Source organism: Amphibalanus amphitrite, unplaced genomic scaffold, assembly GCF_019059575.1.
Source record: "Amphibalanus amphitrite isolate SeventyFive unplaced genomic scaffold, NRLGWU_Aamphi_draft 001570F_arrow, whole genome shotgun sequence".
Classification (NCBI taxonomy): Eukaryota; Metazoa; Arthropoda; class Thecostraca; order Balanomorpha; family Balanidae; genus Amphibalanus; species Amphibalanus amphitrite.
The window spans coordinates 117,253-140,904 of record NW_024883063.1 but is presented as its reverse complement, the minus strand read 5'-3'; the positions used below and the strand labels follow the sequence as shown (position 1 = coordinate 140,904).

Genomic DNA, 23,652 nt, shown 5'->3' with positions numbered 1-23,652 from the left:
GGAGATAGAGAGAGAGAGACGAGAGAGAGATGAGAGAGGAGAGAGAGAGAGAGGAGAGAGAGAGAGAGAGGCAGAGAGGCTGCCGAGGGCGGATCGTGCCCGTCTATCGCGCTGGCCCGCGGAGGAGGCGGCTGAAATCAGCTCTCTATTGAATTAGCGTGGCCGCCAGCGGGCGATCTGAGCGGAGAGGCTGGCTGATTGCCCGGAGAGGTAGGACCAGCGAGCGAGAGTGAACTCTGGCCACAACTCTGGCCTGGCGCCAAACGAGGCAAACATTTGAACTGCGTCCAGCGACCACAATGACGATTAGCAACTTTTGGGATGATAGGGACCTTCATCAGTAGCTTCACTTACTCTACATACATACTCAAGAAGCGAATCTGTCCCAGACCAGACGAGTGTCTGCCCTTTTGCAGTTTAGCCAGCAGCTTCGGCAAGGAACAGCCGCTGTAAAATAATTGCCAGTTGGCAGCTGCCGCGCCAGCGCCGCAGCTACCCCTGTAACACCTACAGTGCGGTCCTGTCCAGCCCAGCCCTCGGGCGGTGGGCAGGCGTTCTCAACTACTGCGGCTCTGAGCCCTCGGGCGCTGAACAGGCGTCCACAGTGGGCCGGTCGGCCGCCGACGCCCTCCATACATAACACATGCGCGGTCGACGAGTGGCCGTCCCGCCGCCGGCCGGACTAGTAACGTGGTCTGCGAGTTTCACTTTCAGTCCGTTTGTGTTTCAGAGGTGTTGTTTTTATTATGGCTGCTTATTAAGATGAAAACTACAGCTGGTACTTGTCTCCAGAAAACATAATCTGCTTTGGAAAGTGACTACTACTGCGCTTGTTAGTACACAGCGAGATCCGTGTGATGGTATCACCTGTCATATATGTATGTAGGTGTTACTCTGTGGCGATTTTGTCCCTGCCACTCCGGTACAGCCCGGACTCATTTCTCCGGCTCAGTGTCCGTCAGTCCGGAGCGGCTGGTTTCCTTTTTGTGCCTATCGCGGCGTGCACGCTCCGTGTCGCTGATCCCCGTCCGGCGCCCGTCACAGCGCACGAGCGCACGTTTCCGGTCGGAGCAGTGAGTCAGCGGCGCGCCCGCTCGGAGCGGAGAACCCGGACGGACGAACCGGACAGACTAGCCCGAACCGGACCGACCGCCACCCGCACGGGCCACCCCGTATATACGCACAGACAAACCGCACAGACCTACCAACCTCCCCGAACAGACCGACCAACCACACCGGAATGACTGACCAACTACACGGGTCTACCATCGTATGTACACTCGGGGGCAGATTGATGTTCTACAACTCTTTATCCACCGGGTTCCTATGGCTCAGCATTGGCAGCAGCCGCCTGGTACCGGTAGACTGTGCCGCTTCACTTACTTGTCAAGCGGCACAGCCTACCCACACCGTATGCCACCGGTCTGGGTCGGTGGCTGGAAGGCGATGTGGGCCGCCTGTGACGTCAGCGCAGCGGTGAGGGCCGAGCCCGGAGGCATGGCTCGGGTCGGCGCGGCGCGGCGGCTGGCGAGGGCTGGGGAGTGAGGTGGGGTGGGAGCACGGACCATTGCGCGGCTGAGCGAGTGTAGTTAACTTTCGCGTCTCAAGGCGCCAATTATTCTACCTAACAATTGTGCTTAAGCAGTTGTTAAAATGTCCTATCCCCAAGACAGCACCTATCATCATACTTGCCATGCACATTACGACACACTTAAACGTGGCATTGGGACAGCCGATAGAATTTATATCACACGTGCATCGAGTTGCGGAGCTACATTGTTTTTAACAGATAAGTATTAAGGCCTTAATTGAGCTCATTGGTGTCTATTATTTTGCACAGCAATCGTCCAGAGCCGTGGGAACTGGGGTTTTGGATAGCGCGGCGTCCCAACTTTAAGCAACTCTTACTGTTCCTCTAATGTGTGGTCGCAGCCACCAATAGCAAACCGTTCCATCTAGGAACAAATAAGTCGCGCACCTGGGACGGTTCGAACCGGGTTTCTCCAACCGGTCACCCTACGACGCTAGCGTGTATCCACTGAGCTGCCGAAACCAGCGACCACTCTCCGCGGTCAAACGCGATCAAATGTCACAATACTGTCATTGGCGGTCAGCGGGTGAATGTCATTTTGTTTTGTGCAGACGAGGACCATTCTCGGTAGCTCAGTGGGTGAACGCTCGTGTCGTGAATTGGCCGGTGGCAGAAGCCCGGTTCGAACCCCCCTGAGTGGCCGACCTTTTGGCTCCTAGTTGGAACGGTTTGCTATTGGGGGCTGCGACCACATATTAGAGCAACAGTAATAATCGCTTTAAATTGGGGCGTTGGCTGCGGCACTACTCATAACCCCAGTTCCCACGTCTCTGGACGATTGCCGTGCGAAACAATAGAGACCAATCTGCTCAATCAAGGCCTTAATACTAATGTGTTATACAAAATATAGCTCCGCACCTCGATGCACGAGTGACATAAGTTCTATCGGCTGTCCCATTGCCACGCTTAAGTGTGTCGTAATGTGCATTGCAAGTATGATGATAGGCGCTGTCTTGGGGATAGGACATTTTAACAACTGCTTTAGCACAATTGTTAGGTAGAATAATTGGCGCCTTGAGACGCGAAAGTTAACTACACTCGCTCAGCCGCGCGATGTCCGTGCTCCCACCCCACCTCACTCCCCAGCCCTCGCCAGCCGCCGCGCCGCGCCGACCCGAGCCATGCCTCCGGGCTCGGCCCTCACCGCTGCGCTGACGTCACAGGCGGCCCACATCACCTTCCAGCCACCGACCCAGACCGGTGTCATACGGGTGGGTAGGCTGTGCCGCTTGACAAGTAAGTGAAGCGGCACAGTCTACCCGTACCAGGCGGCTGCTGCCAATGCTGAGCCATAGGAACCCGGTGGATAAAGAGTTGTAGAACATCAATCTGCCCCCGAGTGTACCCAGACCCCGCATTGCGGCTTGCGCGGCCGGGTCAGGCCACAGCCAGCTTAGGTCACTATTACAGACAGATAGTAGATAGTACTACAGATAGTAGACGACAGGTCATTCGGTTCGCGGTTATTTTCCTCTCATGTTTTGGTCCGTCCAAATGTCGCGGACCCGCGGTAGTTCCTCCAGGCCTTTGGGTGGTCCCTCCAGGCCTTCCTATGGTCCGCCTTGGTCTCTGAGTGGCCCGTTCCGGTCTGTGATGGTCCGTCCGGATCCCCTCCCCGTCTCCCAGTCCGGTATCGGCCGGGCAGATCGCCCGGGTTCGACCTATTCCGGTCTATTCCGGTCTACGCTCAGTCTCGTACCGCAGCTCACTGGACTGCAGCGGGCTGCACCGCCGGTTTCCGCCGCAGGTGTGTGACGCAGGGCGGGCGCTCTGCTCTCTGGTGACAGCGGCGGTGACCGGCAGCCAGTCAGCTAAAGTGAAAACACCACGCGACACGCGGGGAGCCGGGGCGGCGGGGCACGCGGCTGGCGTGACTGGGCCGAGCGGCCGCCGAGCCGCTTCTGCTCTGTGTCGCGAGTGTGGAGCTCTGCGCCGTAAGAAACGGTGCTCTTCAGATCCAGGCTACGAACTTGAGACGAGACTTGAGAACCAAACAACAGGCAGAACGCTACCGTTGATATTATCTTGATAAACACTTATCAATGTGCAGCACCCGAGCAAATGCAAGCAGGAATAACAGAGCCGCAACTAGGGAAATAACTACAAAGCCGTACCTACTCGAGTTTGTCGACAGCGCAGTTACGTTCTAGGTTTCACCAATGAGCTCCGTATGAAGGTAGAAATGGCAGAGTTACGCAAGGCACGCACAATATCTATCACCTGCGGTGTTCGACGCTCCCTGGAATGTTCACACTCCAGTCGCCAGGGGGGATCAGTCTAACGCATCGAGCGGGATGTCGACATTGGAAAACAATAGGTGATTGCGGTGATGTAAGCGGGATATTAGCTGTACGGCCACATGGACTGTTGGCCTGTGATCACTCCCATCAGAAGTCACCCGTGATGATGAGTGATAATAGCCTCAACTAGTACCCATTGAAAGCAAAACGAAAAACCGCACAAATTGTATCATTGTAGCGATAAGAAATAAAGTCAAGCTGTACATATTACATCAATGGTATCACGAGTCTGACAATTATTCATAAGATCGTAAGCGCAATCGTCAAGTCCTGACTTTTGACTCTGAACAATGTTAAATCAAGGACGTCAAGCAACCGTGCGACGAAGTATCACAATTCACAGTGACACCGATTGCTGTTTGTTAAACTTAATCCTTTTTTATTCTTTTTCAGGCGTTTTAAGCGCGATGAGGAGGTGGTCTGCTACAAGGAGCTCGGCTGTTTCCGGGACAGCGGGCCCTTCGACTACCTGGACATGCTGCCATCGCCGCCCGAGGAGGTACGAAGGCTCAAACGGGCTCTCCTACCCAAACTTACGCAATGCGATTATAAACGTTCATTTATGTCATTGACATATTTTACTCATTAAATGTTATCCATAACATTTCTTTACTGGTGCCTTATTGTGATGACTTCTCAAGAATTTCGCTCGAGTTCCATGGCATATTCACTATTTCCGTTCATAACCGCTGCCCCTCCCGTTGTTTCAGATCGGCACCACGTTCATGTTTTACGGGCCGACCAACAAGCACCTGGCGCAGGTCATCCCGTACCGGCCCGGCCCCCTGGACATCAGCCGCTTCAACGGCTCGCTGCCCACCAAAGTCATCATCCACGGCTTCGGCAGCAGCTGCAACCGCGTCTGGGCGCACGAGATGCGCGAGGCGCTGCTCTTCACGGTGAGTCCGCCTTCCTCGGCCGGGCCCTGTTCATAGAGCGCCGCTCGCAATGCCCTCCCGCTCGGCCGGGCCTTGAGCGCCGCTCATTGTCATGATGTGTTGATATGTTCCCCCACTTTATAGAGAGTGCCAGGTATAATAATTTTGCCTGCCCTTGTCTACATAATCATAAATTGCCTGTCTCCTAAGAAAGCTGCCCGGGTTCGATTTCCGAGCAAAGCCGGTTGTCATGGCAACGTCGCACAAGATTAGAGTTCCAGCTAGCTTTTCGCTCACAGGCTATGGCGCTTGTCTCACTGCTGGTAGCCAACTAGCCTGTCCGTTTACATTACAAGACCATCCGACAGGCGCGCCATTGTCCTCGCGGGACGTCAGTGGGCCATTGCGTGCACAGTCGCGTGCTGTTTGCGATATGCGTCACTCACGTCCCGGGTCGTGGCCAGCGTTAAGGGTCAGCCGCAGTAGGACCTCCGGCGGTGCGGTGGCGTAACTCCCAGTCGGGTCACAGTTACGTCGACCGAAGCCGGACCCTCGGCAGCTTATCGTATGACACGGAGAAACCCAGCAGCGCCGGGCCCAGGTCCCGACGCGAAAGGCAGCTCACCGCTGATATGCAGGGGCACGGAATAGATATTTGAGACGTGAGCTGCTTACTGTGTCTCGGATTCTCGTGTAATCAAAATGATAAATAATTGAATTCTCATGTTTTCTTACTCTCATGTTCAACTCTTTCGCCGAACCTCCGAAATGAGAAATGAAGTTATGTCTATGCATTGATGTAAAAGAAGCTGATAAGATGCTGATGTAAAATGTTGTTATACTGAGTTACACGCCAGCAAGAACTATAAGCTCTGCATTATTTGCACGCCAAAGGAGGTGATTTATCTGATGCATCATATCACTGCTCGGCTGAGAGAGCAAGAAATCCCAACAAGTAAGCAAGTGAGAGCGAATAAAGCCCGTCATACCATGCACAGCTAACTTCAAGCTGAGGTGTGACAATCTAGAGATCTGAAGACACTCTGGTCTGAAGATCTGAAGACACTCTGAAACAATGACGACATTGTAATGGGTGCACTCGGGATCACTCACGTAAGAACACTAATCAATCTTCATTATCAAAGTACCAGAACGATCTACCTCGGTCCAAGCTACTGGGCTGTGCTCAGTTTCGGTCCAATCTTCCCCGGTTCGACTTCCATCAGTCCGATATACATCCTGTTCCATCGTACTCTGCACTCCCGTCTAAGTCTGTCCCGGTCATCCTAGAGCCATCATATAGGTACTCGTACTGTTCTATGTTCTATTCAGTTGCCGCACTAGTGCTCGGATAGTTTTGATCTCCCGGCTAGCGCACTAGCGACCAACTCGCTAGAGCCTGCAGGCCACCATCCGCCCGCATTAGGCTGCCGCCCGCTCAGGCAGCGTGGGTGCTGACGGCTTCCGCATGCTTCTTGTGCAGTTACTAGCACGGGACTGGGCAGCCAGTCGAGGTCTGAAGCTCAAGCAGCTTTGGCTAGTTGCTGACGTCATTCGCTTCCGCCCAGATACGGTGCATCGTAGCTGGTTTTACGTCATAGCCTTCCTCGGCTTGACGACTTGGAACAGCTGCCCCAGCAAGTGTTGGTTCTGTCGTATGTTAATCCATCGCTTATATGCATTGATGATCTCATCAAATGTGTAGGTAATTGTGCAAGCTATTAATGATCTGATTTGTTTGTCGTTGAGAACATAACATTATTAGGTGATGCAAAAGAGATCCAACACTGTTGATTTTTTCAATGGAATGAATTTTGTCCCGGATGGCGCGAAACACTTCTCACTTTCTTATATAATCATATTTTATTTTGGTTAAGCCAGTTCCAGCCGTTATCATGGTCCAGACGACCTGTGACACTTCATGAGAGCCAGATGAATAGTACGAATCCTATACGTTCCGGCGGAGTTTGTTGTTGTGACGTTACACTGGCGTCACTGGGCCCCCGTGACGGCGTCACGGCTGATTTCGTGCCGAGAGAACGGTTCAAATTGAGCACGCATCAGTGATAACGCCAGGTGTTTGCCTCGCTGAGGCTGAATCAAATCGAAACTGGTTCAGCTCTCTGGCTCAGAGACTTGTGATTGGCCGATACAAGGTCATTGCAAGGTCATTGTTAGGTCACTGAATGGTCAATGTGATTTTTTTAGCTTGCTGTGAGGGGCCTCAGTTCACTGACAATCAGGCCACTGTAAGCTCATTAAGGCCACTAACAGCCTAAGAGATCATTGTAAGATTCTATTAACCCGCGCCCCGCTGGGGGGGGGGGCAGAATCTGCCCCCTACCGCTTTTCGCTAATAACTTCTTAACGCGTTACGCCAGCGACGTCAAACTTTCAGTACCTTATCATACATCAATTTGACACGTTCCCTGAAAATTTGAGCAAAATCTGTCGGAATTTTTTTTTTGAGAAATTGACGTTTTAGTGACGTCATGTTCACCATTTTCGCCTCAAAAACGGCAAAATTTCAAAGGCGCTAACATCTTCATTTTTAACACGCGCAGTGGAAGGGTTGCGAGTACTATGCCCAGTGGAAGGGGGGGGGGGCGGATGTCGCCCCCCCCCCCAAGATCTCAGCTCCCACTGGAGCTAGAAAGACGAAATTTGGAGGGTAGGTGGGGGCCATGAGGAACTCTGTTGTGTGTGAATTTCATGACCCTAGGTCAATATCTTCAAGGTCAAATGAGGTCAAATGTGGTAAATCTGCCATATTAGCGGCTTTTTTTGCGTTTACACGCCGATAACTGAAAAAGTTACCGGCCGATTTTTTTGAAACCTTCACTATACGAAAGAGCAAACATTTGTGAGTATGTATGGTGAATTTCTAGATAATCCAACAATAAATATGGCAGTTAGAAGCCTGCTAAGGGTAAGATGTCGCCGGCTGAAGCGGCATCGGCCGACGCGGGAAACGCGGCAATCACAATTTTGTGTTTACACACTCATAACTCAAGTTGTTACCGGCCGATTTTCAAAATTATTTGACCATATGATTGCCTGTACATTTCTGAGTCTTCTCACCGAATTTGACGCGAATCTAATATAATCAGCGGTAAGGAGCGCGATGTAAAGACGGAACCGTCCCGCCCCGGCACAGTCTACAATTCAGGCGGCGCGTAACGGCTAGCGCCGGCCGCCGCGCCGCCGCACAGTGGGCCAGGCGCTTCAAAAAAGCGGAATTAAATCAATGAGCACAGCTGCGGTGCCAAAAATGATTCGTTACAGGGTAAAATATCATGCTAAAGCCGAATCCGATATCCATTTTCAAATTTGATTGGTTACGCTAGGTCACTGACCTATGACGTCATTATTTAATTTCTGCGCTGCACATATGCCTGGGACAGGCGGGCACTATGCCGCACTGGCCGCGCGTTTGCAGTCTTTTCGTGGTTTCAAGCGTTCAAACATGTGATATGATGTTGGTCCCATGCTTTAGGGTGGGTGTAAAGGTCACCTGAAGGTCAGGTCAGGTCATTGACCTTCGATGACCTCGGTTCACTTTTTCGAGTTTTACATGTTTCTGGGCTAGTTTTTGGAGCTGAATTCGAATTTAGGAACCATTTGAACATTTACAAAGTAGTTTTGGTGCCTTCGTAACATGTTACGAAGCTGTCAGAGGCGGGTTGACACCTACTACGAATACCCGGCAGGACCCATACTGGTTGACCTGACCTGAGCTGACCCGACCTGGCCTAAATGCATGAAGACATCATCTGTGATCAAAACTAACATGATATTCGTGATCAGCATCCCGGAAAACCCCTTAGCAGCCACACTATACGACGTTCTAGCAGGTCCCGACTTTCGGCCATTGACCTGACCTCAGAGGTCACCATTTGACCTATGACCTTAAAACCGGGTACCGTTGGCTTCGTCTCGTGACGACCTACACGATGGTTTTTTCCGCGAGGCTCTAGCTCAATTAGGGGCCAAACGCGAGGAGGGTCGCATCCCCCTGTGCCGTCGAGGGATGCAAAACGGCCTATGCCGGCGAGGGTTAAACCCTTATTTGTCCATTTCGCGCAAAAATGCGCAAAATATTTGCATTGGGCAGCAAGCTATACACCTTGAGGAAAGTCAGGCAGCAAATATCTTCGTGTTGTTCGGTGACGTTTTCTTTATATCCTTATATAAATTCATTGCGTCGTTGCACTACCACGGTTCCGAACAGGCACTGTAAACCCCACCGCTTCTAGTAAGCATGAAATAGTTCCCGGGAACTTGAGTACGAGAAACATGCGCAGAAATACCGGCTGATTTTTTAAAGCTATTTTGTACGCAATAACTTTAATGATTTTACGCTGAGAGCTTTTGAATCGGGGGAACGGAAAATGGTACACAGCAGTCATTTCCATCTCCAGTCGGTAAGTCCTACTTTGCGACGTTATAGCATTATCTGCCTTGACATTGGGGAAAGGAAACTTGCTTATTCGGAAACTTTGGACATTTTTACAATACTCTATCCCATAATTACAGGAATTTCACCGAAGTTGATTTTCGACTTAATTCCGCTTTTTTGATGCGCCTGGCCCACTGTGCGCCGCGCCGCCGCGGCGGCAGGATGTTTGACTTTACACCGCTATAACTAGAAAAGTTGTGAACCGATTTTCTTACTTCTTGCACGAGAAGATCCGCAATTCAATTCTGGACAGGTAGCCGAAATTTCACATTGATATTATGCTTGCGGCGCGAGTTATTGGCGAAAAACAGGAGGGGTGGGCGAAATCCGCCCCCCCTTCCACTGCGCGTGTTAACACGCGCAGTGGAAGGGGGGGGCGGATTTCGCCCACCCCTCCTGTTTTTCGCCAATAACTCGCGCCGCAAGCATAATATTAATGTGAAATTTCGGCTACCTGTCCAGAATTGAATAGCGGATCTTCTCGTGCAAGAAGTAAGAAAATCGGTTCACAACTTTTCTAGTAATAGCGGTGTAAAGTCAAACATCCTGCCGCCGCGGCGGCGCCGCGGCGCGGCGGCCGGCGCTAGCCGTTACGCGCCGCCTGAATTGTAGACTGTGCCGGGGCGGGACGGTTCCGTCTTTACATCGCGCTCCTTACCGCTGATTATATTATATTCGCGTCAAATTCGGTGAGAAGACTGAGAAATGTACAGGCAATCATATGATCAAAGAATTTTGAAAATCGGCCGGGAACAACTTGAGTTATGAGTGTGTAAACACAAAATTGTGATTGCCGCGTTTCCCGCGTCGGCCGATGCCGCTTCAGCCGGCGACATCTTACCCTTAGCAGGCTTCTAACTGCCATATTTATTGTTGGATTATCTAGAAATTCTCCATCAATACTCACAAATGTTTGTTCTTTCGTATAGTGAAAGATTTTAAAAAATCGGCCGGTAACTTTTTGAGTTATCGGCGTGTAAACGCAAAAAAGTCGCTAATATGGCAGATTTGACCACATTTGACCTCATTTGACCTTGAAGATATTGACCTAGGGTCATGAAATTCACACACAACAGAGTTCGCCATGGCCCCCACCTACCCTCCAAATTTCGTTTTTCTAGGTCCAGTGGGAGCTGAGATCTTAGGGGGGGGGCGACATCCGCCCCCCCCCCTTCCACTGGGCGTAGTACTCGCAACCCTTCCACTGCGCGTGTTAAAGAAATCAAGACGTAACAAAAAAGCTTATACGTGATTCTACTTTGTCTATCAAATGGCTATCTCGGTTTTTTGAAAATTTTGGATTTTGGCCCAATTTTTTCTTCAAAAAACTGACTTTTTTGGGAAAATAATCAAAAAAAACAAAATTTTGAGTGTATAAAAAAAAACGGAATATATGTCAGAGAAGTGGTCTATGTGCACGTACATACCAATTTTTAGAAGAATCGGTTCAATAATGTGGGAGTTATTCAAAATTTTATGACGTCACGACACACAAAATTTTGGAAAATGATTTTTTGGAAGTTCTAGACCTCGTACGGAAACAAAAATAGCACCATTCGACTCGCCGTGAAAAACTGCATCAGATAGACACCTTTTTAGGCCTTAACAACCAACTTCAAAATTTGACCTCACTTGACCTGACCTTGACCTGACCTCGGCCTAAAATTCATCCAGAGGTGGTCCATATCACTTATTGAGTGTGGCTTTTGAATTCTATGAGTAAAATGACCCATAAAACATTTTTCGCACATGCCCTTTTCTATATTTTGTTTTTGGTGACCTGACATGACCTGACCTGACCTTGACCTTGACCTTTGAATGACATTGTATGCAACGAATATTGTCTTAGTAGTCTAAGAACACGTTTTGGGCAATCAGTCTCAGTCCATTCTTCGGCAACTACGGTGCAAGGCCGATACTGTAGAAACTTGCATTTTGTACCCTTGACCTGACCTTGACCTGACCTCTGACCTACTTAAGCAAAAAAATTGGGCTCTTAAGATCCGCCTTGTTGAGAGCTTTCGATTGCCGTTTTCCCCGTCTTTCTACGACCATCGGTTCGGAAGTTAGACAGGGGGGCAGAATCTGCCCCCCCCCCCCCCCCCCCCAGCAGGGCGCGTATGGCTGAATAGCCCAGCGGGGCGCGGGTTAAAGCTTCAGCAGATTCACCACGAGGTTACTAAGAGGTCACTGTTATGTAATGGTCACTGCAAACTTCACCTAAAGGCGCTAGAGGGTGGACAGTAGACAGTGGACAGTGGACAGTGGATAGTGTACAGTGGACAGTCGACAGTGGACAGTGGCCAGTAAGTGGTGTACGGTGGACAGTGGCCAGTGGACAGTACAGTGGACAGCGGGCAGTGGTCAGTGGACAGTGGACAGTGGACAATGGACAATGGGCAGAGGACAGTGGACAGTGGACAGTACAGTGGACAGCGGGCAGTGGTCAGTGGACAGTGGACAGTGGACGATGGACAGTGGTCAGTGGACAGTGGACAGTGAGCAGTGGACAGTGGACAGTGGACAGTGGACAGCGGACAGGGGACAGTGGACAGCGACACACGCGTTCGGCGATCGTCACGTTCCCTGGTCGCGGGTGTCGCTGTGTTTCGTCATCGTGTGGGCACGTTAGGAAATACGGCGCTCACGGCCCCACTCCCCCCAGGACGGCCAGCGAGCCGCGACCATCACCGCTCGGCACCGCTGTGGCGCACAGGGGGCCAGTGTGGCGCACAGGGGGCCAGTCCAGTATGGCGCGCTGTGGAACCATGTGAATGTTTGGTAGGCCAATATGCTGCAATAAGTTCAGCTTGGAGCTATAGGGACCAGCTTTGCAAGATATAGGGCTAATGTGACAAACTGTGGAATGTTAGCAGACCATTCTCATTCAGTGGCAAAACAACTGACAAGTGGAGCGCTCGGGGCGGATGATCTCTGGGCACCAGTATGGCTCTCTGCAGACTATTCTGTCACACTGAGGCCCAATTTTGCGCGGCAGCGCTGTAGGGACTATAGAAGCAGGGAGGTCTGAGCGCCAGCTGTTGGCGGAAAAGTGCGGCCACGCGCGGCCGTCGTCTGTTGACCCGGTTCGCTCGTCTCCGGTCGGCCAGCTGCCGGCACGTTTGGCCATTGACCGCGCTCGGGAGCTCATCGGCAGCTCAGCAAGTCAGCGAGCTGACCGACTCAGGCTTAGTGGCGAGAGGCGGAGCGCTGATGGGGAACATCGACCACGTGTCAAGTGGTAGCTGACAAAGATATCAATGGTGCGGCCTGATAGGTATTCGAGTAAAACGTGACGGATTGTAAAACAGATTTGTGCCGAAGACAGATCTCGACAATTCGCCTCAATGATGCGACCCTCTACATGTAAAAGCTAAGAGAATGAGTCTTTCTCACTAGGGCTCACAGACGATTCAGCGATGTCTCACCCGACTTAACCATTAACCCTCGCCCGTAAACGGCGATCTGCCACCTTCGCCCATGCAGGGGGGGGGGGTTGGTGCGACCCCCCCCCCCCCTTGGCGTTTGAAAACGGAGCGTCGTAGAGCTTAGCGGAAAAGACCAACGGATTGCTCTCGCCGAGATCTCGCGATTGGTGGTATATTTTTTGGTCCTAGGTCAACATTTGACCTACTTTTGGCCGGTCAAAGGTCAAATTTTCGGAAAAATAGACTTTTTTTCAACTTTCCGCGGCGATTGCGGCAAAACGGTGGGAGATATCGACTTGAAACCTTCACTATCGTGTTCCTTGATCAATTCTCTATCGTTTGGTATGTATTTCGTTTCCCTAGCTCTAAAAATGGCGCGTTGGGAGCGCCGGAAGTCGGCAAGGTCACAGTCGGCGGCAGAAATTCGAAAAATCAAAATTTAAATTTTTGAAATCTGATTGTATTTTTGGATTTGGAAGGTCCATTTGCTGCCTATAGAAGCTAATATAGCTGCATATTCCCATTGAGGTGACAAGAATTAGCAAAATAGTGGTTCGGACGCTTTTCAAAAATAGTACCGGACGCTGTTCCTCTTGTGACGTCATAGCTCCGTGACCTGACCTGACCCGGTCAAGTTTCTTATACCATATGATAGCCAATACTTGCCCCAACATGCATGGGAAGTTTCATCACGATCCATCAACCGATGTCCGTACCACCGGCAGGAAACCTCGGGCGTTGGCACTCAGTTTGTGAAAATCCGGCCGGAGGCTGTTCCCTTTGTGACGTCATAACTCCGTGACCTGACATGACCCGGTCAAATTTTTTTTATCAAAAGATGCGCAAGGTTTGCCCCATAAGGTACCCAAAATTTGGCGGCGCTGCGCGCCGCTGTTTTTGCACTATTTCCGAAAAACCTCAGGGGGGGTTGCACCAACCCCCCCCCCCCTACATGGGCGAGGGTTAAGTGAACACGGGCAGGTGAGCAGCGACTAACTGGTCTATGTGCTAACCGGCCTACATCGAGGGCATTAGTGAATGCGAGGTAAAACATAATCCGCTGGTGTGTAGAAAGACCACATCAGTTTATTTTTTGACATAGAGACGAGCAGATTTGTCCCATATTTCACAAAATGTTACATTATGAACTTGACATACTTACTTCATAGACTTGAGCAATCCAACCGCTCCAGACGTTCGTGGCAGCCCATAACGAACATTCTTAGGTGTCTACAAACCAGTCAGTTTGGGACATCGCGCCCACGCTGCTGGAAGTTTCTGTGCCGTCCTCTGCTGCACACTCGGCGGCGCTGTCACGGCACAGCCCTGGCAGCGTCACATGGGGCCAGTTCGAGCGTTGCGCCATCGCGTGCGTACGACCGGTCACCATGGCGACGGCACGGCTGGCGACCTTGTGTGGCTGGCGGTGCGGCTTTGGTAATGAAGCGGCCGCTCTATCGGCGCCGACCCGTCGCGCCGGTGCCGCTGCTGCTCTTGACCGCGGCAGATATGACGCAAACGGCGAGCGGCGGCGGCGGCGGCGGCGAAACAGAGACAGCTGTGGCGCGGACGGCACAGCTGCGGCGCGGTGGCGCGGAGCGGGTGCCGAGGACACCCGACACCCACCGGACCGTTCGGTTCCGGTGGTGTTTTGTGCGCGCCGGACCCGACCGGAGCTGGGACCACCAGTGACCGAATGGCGCCGCGGTGGACCGGGGAGGGCGGGACGAGCGGTGTGCCGACCACCGCTGCGGCGCGGAGAGCCTCTGCCCATCTGCCGCTGCCACTCCGAGCTGCCGGGGACGGGCCGGTGCCCATCGGCCGTGACGCCCTCATTATCGACACGGCTCGCTTGTAATCACTTAACACTCTAATAAACAATTAAAAATATGTCGCTGTAAGCTGCAGAAGTACGCAGAGCTACACATGTGCTCTGTACTATGTGCGCCAGTTTTGCAGGCATTCTACCAATGCAAGAATTTCACACGTCAAGAGTATAATCTGATTCCACACTCCATCATTAGGTCATATAAAAACGTACATATGCTAAGCACAATATGTGACCTTATGTTGTGGTTATTGAACCGTTTTTCAGATCGTCCGTTACTTGGTCTGAGGCCCCATATGTGACTCTCTCCCTCTCTTTCCATCCACAGCTGGACTGCAATGTGATCTGCGTGCACTGGGACAAGGGCGCCGCCACGCCGAACTACATGAGAGCGGCGGTCAACACGCGGCTGGTGGGACGGCAGGTGGCACTGCTCATCAAACAGCTGGTCAACAGGTGAGGATGTAAACGCTGCAGGTCAGCACCATGGTCCAAACAGGTCACACGTTAAGGGTCAGCGGCAACACGTCATAACCGTGATCGGCATGCCATAATCAATTGGCCTGTGAAGTCGTGAGGAGGCGAGTGGCGGAGATGCCGTGGCCCGCGGTCCGAGGGCCTCCGGTCACGGAAGAGCCCCATCTCGGCCGTCACGGCTCTCCTCCCAGTCACTGGGCACGCCGCCAATGAAAAGCTGCTCTCTCGCGCCCGGGCGAAACCTGCATCCAGAGACCAGTGGGCACATTGAAGGATGATAGCCATGGACGCTGACAACTACTGTAAGTCGAGATGGAGTTGTTACTTGTAGCCTGTAGGTATATTCTGTAAACCACTTGTATAAGATGACAGACAAGCGTTCGTATGGGGCTCCTAAGCATAATAGGGACGACTTATAACAATCAGCTGTGTTCGTGAGAATCGTTCAGTTCACCCGTTCGATGCGAAAATGTTCGTGCGTGCTCGTGATCGTTCACTCGTTCTCGTACTCGTTACCCGGAGGACCATAAAGTTATTGTTCATATAAGTAAAAGTCTATTCTTGAATGAAACGGAAACGATTAAAATGCACAAAATACGGCGGTCACAAATGCGGTTCACTGAATCGTTCTCGTAGGGCCACGTCGGCCGCGTCGTACGTAAGGCCACGTCGGCCACGTCGTGCACCGGGCCGTCGCGCACCGGTGGAGTCCCGTCGAAGACTGTCAGTCCCCCGTCCCGTCTCAGCCCTCGTGGTACGCACAACACGTGGGCATGAGAACCAGGACAGGGGCCAGATGACACATATGTGAGCGGCGTGGCGCGGCGGACCGACCGCCGCGCTCCGAGCGCCGGCCGTCTTTGCGAAGGTATCCAAAATGCCTATTTGCTCGCTAACATAGCCGGCCCGGTTTTTCGCGATCATCCGCGGAAAATCCAACCACTAGCGAGCAATCGTTCAAGCGTCTCGTACGCACGCACACACTCGCCACGATCCGTACACCGTGTGCAATATGCATACACTCACATACAATACGCATTACGCACTACACAATGTCTGACTGAGGCAGGCATTATCCCGCCAACAATCACCCAGTCATAAAACTGGTGACGGCGCGGTCTCGGCAGCCGGGTGCCGTCACACACTGACGCATGTCGTAAACTACACACGCTGGGCCGAGAGGCATTGGCGGCAGCGACATTGCCGTCACATGGCCGACACACAACAAACACCCATCACACAATGTACAACTTGACACACATTACGTTACCGAAGCGGCGAAGCGAACAAACGCGGACGTACAATAGCGCTAACACGGTGCGTATCATAAACTAATCTAACACTGCTATGTTACACTCTAAGGTCGTAAACTACTAGCGCGTCCAAGAACTGTCACACGGCTCACAGCTGATAGCTAATGGCTGAACACTCAACACAAATGACCATTCGCAGCGGACAGAATGAGCGGCTCACTCTCACACGCACGCACACACGCTAGCACCGCGAATGGTGGGCGCAGGAAACACTAATAAACGCTCCGATCTCCACACTGCTCGCCGGCGGCACAGTGCGGTCGTAGACGACCCACTTAAGCCGTCCCACGTGCGCGCACATTATCTCTCCGAGTCCATTTACTGTCCGTCGCCGTCGCACTCAAGACGGCAGAGACGAGAGACAGGCCGCCTGTATTGGCCGGTATCAGTCGTCACGTCAACGGCGGGAATAAGACCGCCCACACCAGGGTCACACACTCCGCTCATCTCACCGACCAATGTCCACGTGCGTTTACATCGGTCAGTCGCACTAGTTCGCCAACCCTGACCTCGGTCGTGTCCATGATCGACATGTAGTGTGCGGTCGGCGTGCGCGGGGAGACACTCTCGCCGCCGACGTCGCCAGGAGCGATCCTGCGGCTGCGTGTTCTTCCGCTTCCAGCGACGGCCACCGACTCTGAGCAGGCAGCCGGAGTCCATGAGGCAGGACGAGAAGTCACTGCCGTTTACGACCGGCTCCACTCGCTCGGTGACGCACGCTGTCACCCTCGTCTCGTCGTCGGAGAGGGCGGCCGGGCCGGACCGCGCAGCTGGACCTCGTATCCACGGTCCGCCGGGGGCGAGGTCCGTCCCCGGGCCGCCTCTGCTGAAGATGTCGGCCGGGCCCGGCGGCTCGGCTGCGTGACACCACTGGGTCGTCTCTGATGATTCTTGGGTGTGAAGGTCAGCGACTGCACTCGTTTTATCACTGACACGAACGTGATTGACAACGTGTTCACCATCGAGCACCGAGCGTTCCGACGCCCGCCCGGTCACCGTCCATCCCAACAGCGTCCTTACGGCGCACGGCGTTCCCGTCGGTCCCTCGATCACTTCCCGCGGCACAATAAGTTCGATGACGTCGGTTCCCAGGAGCACCTCCACTGGGCCGTGGGTGGCGCTGGGGAGATCCAGGTCGGCAAGGTGCGGCCATTTCTCCTTTGCCACTGTGCAGTCCATGGCCTTGGCTGACACGTTTAACGTCGGCGTCGTTTGGGCGTTTCGTATACGGTGTGCCCTGCCGTCGCCGCCCACAGCCTCGACGGCGAAGGATACGCGTCGTGACGTCGTCGTTTGGGTCCCACTCAGCGTACTCAGCACCAATTTGTCGGTGGGCCCTGAGATGCCGAGCCGGTCACACAGGTCGTCGGTGATCAGTGTGACCTGACTGCCCAGGTCGAAGAGTGCGTTCGTGGTGCGGCTACCTGCCGGCCCATTTACGGTGATGGGCACCACCTGCAGGAGAACATCACTGCGAGGCTCGGCCGATGCGGTGCCGACATGTTTGGCAGATGACGGCGTACCATCATCGGAATCGCGCAGCGGAAACACTCGTCCTCCATTGTGTAACAGCGTGTGATGACGCCTGCCGCAGTGCTCCGCGTCACATCGTGCATCACTGGGACACGTGGCGCTGATGTGATCGCGACCCAGGCAGTTAAAGCACAGTCCGTTTCTGCCGACGAACTCTGCCTTCTCACTCACAGTCAGCGCGAGAAATTCGTCACAGTGCTGGAGCTCGTGTGTTTGCTGACACATGGTACACCAGTCACGGTGTCCGTCCGCTGATGACTTTATGGCAGCTGTCCTCTCCCGCTTTACAGCCGCCGGCGTGGGCCGCGCCGACGCGGTGGTAAACACGCGTCTCGGGCGGCACTCAGCGTCATTAGCCTCGACCTTCGGCAGCTGCTTGGTGGTCACGTTCAAGGCCAACCGACCAGCTGACACATGACGGCGAAGCCATTCGTCGAGATCGACGAGCGTCGGACGAGTGATGCCGTTTTCCACCATATGCTCGCCCCACCTCCAGGCGAGGGAGGCTGGTAGCTTCCCAGTCACAGTGGTGACGTTCGTGGCGGCGGCGAGGTCGTGCTCGTAGTGCAAACACTGTAGGACGCTCACCGCGGTGCGGAGCTCACGAGACAGCTCTGTCAGCGCTGACAGATCGCCATCTTTCACCGGCCGCGCTGTGAGGAGTCTTTTCATCGTGGCGTGTATCACACGGGACGGGTCACCAAACTCTCGTTCCAGCTCACCCAGGGCGGTGCTGTAGAGACTGGCGTCGCAGAGCATGCCGCGCACAGACTCCTTTGCCGGCCCCGTCAGGTGAGTCTGCAGGTAGGTTAGCCGTTCCACGTCGGTGAGATCAGCGCGGTCGTGCACCAGCGCTTTGAAGAGGGCTATCCACCGCGGCCACTCGATGGCAGAGCCGCCGAACTTCTCCAGCGTAATGCGCGGCAGATGCGGGACCGCTCGGTTGTCGTCACTGGACGGGCGCTGCAGACGCATTGCAGGTGGAGGCAGGGTGCCGACAGGAGCCGTATACACCGGCGGCACGTGCGGCTGAGATTGAGCCAGCCACTGTCGGGTGCGCGTGACTGACTCGTCTGTCTGTTGAGACACGCACACTCGTGCCGGTGGCTCTGTTGCGACCACCGGAAGACCAGCGACGGATGATGGAGTGGACGAACGAGGCTGCGAGCCCCGCTCCTCCTGCTCTAGCAGCTCCAGCTCCAGCTGACAGCACTCAGCTTCATCCTTCGCCGCCTGTGCCTCCAGGGCTGCCTGCGCCTCTGCCTGCTCCGCCTGCCGCCGGGACTGCTCTGCCTGCGCCTCCGCCTGTTGTCGGGCTTGCTCCGCCTGTCGTCGGGCCTGCTCCGCGTCCGCCTCCGCCAGACGCCGGGCCAGCTCAGCCTTGGCGGCGGCGGCGCGCTGGGCCTGTTCCGCCTGGAGCTGGCTAAGTGCAGCCCGGCGGCGGGCTTCACTGAGACCGGAGGACGCCGTGCTGAAGCTCGCCTCGCTCCTCGTGTGATACGAGCTTCGGCGGCTTTGATGTGATTTCGCATCACTGGCATGTCGTGACCGCTTGTCAGACATTGTACTCACAGTTCACAACACCGCGTCGTCACTGTAAATCCATCACACTAGTTCACTGATATCCGGCCCGGAGGACCAGAATGTTCGTGAGAATCGTTCAGTTCACCCGTTCGATGCGGAAATGTTCGTGCGTGCTCGTGATCGTTCACTCGTTCTCGTACTCGTTACCCGGAGGACCATAAAGTTATTGTTCATATAAGTAAAAGTCTATTCTTGAATGAAACGGAAACGATTAAAATGCACAAAATACGGCGGTCACAAATGCGGTTCACTGAATCGTTCTCGTAGGGCCACGTCGGCCGCGTCGTACGTAAGGCCACGTCGGCCACGTCGTGCACCGGGCCGTCGCGCACCGGTGGAGTCCCGTCGAAGACTGTCAGTCCCCCGTCCCGTCTCAGCCCTCGTGGTACGCACAACACGTGGGCATGAGAACCAGGACAGGGGCCAGATGACACATATGTGAGCGGCGTGGCGCGGCGGACCGACCGCCGCGCTCCGAGCGCCGGCCGTCTTTGCGAAGGTATCCAAAATGCCTATTTGCTCGCTAACAAGCTGATTTACAGAGGTAGGTCAGGACCGCTCAGACCGTATGCTGGGACCGCGATCATATGTACTCATCGATGCAGGACGGCGAGCGGCGTTGTGAAACGGCTCTGCAACGTTCGCCGGCCTTACTGCCGTCGTGCCACACCTTACACACCTGGCCATTGGTCAACAGTGAGCAGCCAGCGGTCACCGCGGGCGGACCGCGTCCCTGTTCAGAGAAATCGCCTCAGCGCTCAGCGGCTATAGGTCTAGAGACGTCATGTGCTCCTGTCCAGAGTAGCGGTAATCGCTTGGCAAATAGTCATGCGGTGCTGTGTTTTTGTTTAAAGACACATTTGAAAAAATATAAATAGAGACTCATTTTTGTTTAACCCGGCGGCCGCTGGGCCTCCGCGCCACCCGCCGGCCGCTGGGGGGGCATATAGTTGCCCCCCCTTTACTTCTGCGACGATATCGTCGCAACACGATGAGAGAGAGAGAGAAGCGAAACTTTGCACACATCTTTCTGAATATCTAGCCGAGGTCGTGTTCATATTTGGTGTCGATCCCATTTGAAATGACGTCATAGTGACGTCAGAAGTCAAATTACAGCCTTGCGACTCTCAGTTCCCTCACGATATATCCGACATATGAAACCGAATATAAAGGACCGATTATTGGTCAGGAACTAGTTGGAAGTGTACTATAGATATTTTAGGATGACAGCAGGTGCTGTCTGGATCATTTACAGTTGGGTTTCATGCTCAGCGACACCAGAACGGTCCATATCGGAAAACGACAAAACTTTATGACGTCACTGTGACGTCATCTTAAGTGCTACAACCACCAAACTTTCCTCAAACATTTCCTAGGTATTCATTTGAAGCTATGCCAAGTTTTATGTTCGTAGCTCATCAGGTTTCGGAAATATTTCACAAAACGTAAGGGGGGCAACTCTATGCCCCCCCCCCCCAGCGGCTCGTGGGTTAACTAAGGAACTGCTAGGAGGCAGGAGCTACTAGTCCTTGTATGCGCAAATTTCACATAAAACAGAAAGACCAAAGATAGAAACACTAGAGAAACTTGAACACTTGAAAGCTGCACATGACCGTAGCACCGGAAGACGGAGACTGCAGTATCGCACAAGTCAACAGGAACATACGGTAACATGGAGGGAGACTGCAGTATAACACACGACAGTAGCACCAATGGAGGGAGATTGCAGTATAACACACGACAGTAGCACCAATGGTGGGAGACTGCAGTACCGCACACGAGAGTAGCACCAATGGAGGGAGACTGCAGTACCGCACACGAGAATAGCACCAATGGAGGGAGACTGCAGTACCGCACATGATAGTAGCACCAATGGAGGGAGACTGCAGTACCGCACACGAGGGTAACACCAATGGTGGTAGACTGCAGTACCGCACACGAGAGTAGCACCAATGGAGGGAGACTGCAGTACCGCACACGAGAGTAACACCAATAGTGGTAGACTGCAGTATAACACACGACAGTAGCACCAATGGTGGGAGACTGCAGTACCGCATACGACTGTATCACCAATGGTGGGAGACTGCAGTATTGCACACGACAGTAGCACCAATGTAGGTAGACTGCAGTATTGCCCATAACACTATCACCAATGAAGGGAGACTGCAGTATCGCACACGACAGTAGCACCAATGGAGGGAGACTGCAGTATTGCACACGACAGTAGCACTAATGGTGAGAGACTGCAGTACTGCACACGACAATATCATCAGTGGAGGAAGACTGCAGTACCGCACACGACAATATCATCAGTGGAGGAAGACTGCAGTACCGCACACGACAATATCAACAATGTAGGGAGACTGCAGTATCGCAAATAACACTATCACCAGAAGAGAGAGAGAGAGAGAGAGAGAGAGAGAGAGAGAGAGAGAGAGAGAGAGAGAGAGAGAGAGAGAGAGAGAGAGAGAGAGAGAGAGAGATCACGGTACGCACACCAACCATAGAGATAGGTATAATATAAGATCTCTATGACACACACGACAGTATCACCAGTGGAGAGAGACCACGGCACGCACACGGCAATATCAACACTCGGGGGACCGTTCAGTGACCATCGTCATGGTTTACATACTACGCATGTCATTGCCCAACGTGGGAGAGGTCTTGGTCTCAGAGACACTGCAGTGCTATGCACAGAAGAGTAGCACTCAAGGGCGGATTCTACACCACAGTACCGCGCACACCAAACCATCTCTGGAAATTTAGAGGCACTGTACTTGCAGCGCTGCAAACACGAGTCACACCATTCAACGGAGACTGCTTATGAAAGTATTCTTATTTCTGATCCTTTTTATACAGTATCATGTATCAAAATACAAATATTCAGCTTCAATCCTATTTGTCCCATGTTCAGTTCATAATCCAACGGTAAGTGCACTTAGTACTTACCGTTGAATTATGAACTGAACACGGGAACTAATAATTGTTGCATGCTGAAAAACCTCAGTCAAGCGTGTAGTTACTTGTAACGTTGAAGCACGCAAATGTTCCCGGTAATACTAAATATAACTTAACATATGACCGATTGCAAAGCGCTTCCAGGCTTCTTGTCGTTAAAGCAAATCCAAACCACCTGTTAAAAACTACATAGTTATGAATTGTTTCAATAGAAAAGCTTACGTTTCTTTGAAAGTCAAATTATCACATTAGATATAAGTAACCAGTAAGTTTTTAACGAGCTTATTTGGAAACTGAAGCCACTCAAAGCCACTAGTCACAGTTGTCCCCGACTTCCAGTGTTTCACAAAGCGACAGCCTTAGTCGAGGCACCTGCTACAAACAAAGCCATCACAGAGCTGGGACTGCGGTGGCGCAGACGACAGAGCCACAACTCGACGGGAGCCGCAGCACCAAACAAAGCCATACGAAGCTCGCTGGGCGGAAACGCCGCACGGATAGGCACAAGATGGGGGAACGGGTGGCATTGGGTGCGATCAGTACCTTGTACCCAATGGCTCATGAGGCAATGGTATTACGGCAGGGGTTGTAAGATTAAATTGGGGTCTATAGCATTAATGGATCAAGATTTATAAGGGAGGATAACGAGATCAAAATGACTGAAAAACACTTGCACACATGAAGCAATAGCTCTTGTGAAAATACTGTCACACACGCTAGTTGAGCAAATGAGTATGTGTTAGGTGCCTTCTTGTGGCGAATCATTTTGCATGACAATGTAAGCCGGCATAAACTAAAAAGTCATGAAATCTGCATACTGTATCTACATACGTGAGCATTAAATAAAGAATGACCGTAGAATGGCGTGGCATTATAAATTCCCATAACGAGCTGTTTTTTTACGGAAGCAGCTGGTCACGGAATGTGGACTGGGGTAATCCAGGAAGTAGTTATTCAGTCTGTAACGCTCTGTTGAACCCGTGTCTCGCGCCGACGACAGAGACACAGAGCGTGTGTGTGTCGAAACGCCCGCATTCACGCATCGAGCTTAATTGTCTCGCGTATGCCACGAAGTGCTTGTGAAACAGTGCCGTGGCGCCGACACGGCCTGTTTGAGCCGTCAGTGCGGGCGCCGGAGCGTGTATTTGACACGTCTGTGACACCGACTGGGGTCGTCAGTGCGGGCGCCGGAGCGTGTATTTGACACGTCTGTGACACCGACTGGGGTCGTCAGTGCGGGCGCCGGGGCGTGTATTTGACACGTCTGTGACACCGATTGCACGGCGTGGTAACGTGTGCC

At 52.9% G+C, this 23,652-nt stretch overlaps 1 protein-coding gene across 1 annotated transcript in view; it reads left to right on the top strand.

The window, feature by feature from the left end:
- Nucleotides 1-4,248: 4,248 nt before the first annotated feature.
- Nucleotides 4,249-23,652, top strand: part of LOC122373907 (pancreatic triacylglycerol lipase-like) — a 34,571-nt gene continuing 15,167 nt past the window's right edge. The window contains exons 1-3 of the mRNA XM_043352358.1: nucleotides 4,249-4,390; nucleotides 4,602-4,790; nucleotides 14,813-14,940. Of these exons, the coding sequence (XP_043208293.1) occupies nucleotides 4,367-4,390; nucleotides 4,602-4,790; nucleotides 14,813-14,940 (341 nt within the window). The 5' untranslated portion in view covers nucleotides 4,249-4,366. The remainder of the gene's footprint in view (nucleotides 4,391-4,601; nucleotides 4,791-14,812; nucleotides 14,941-23,652) is intronic.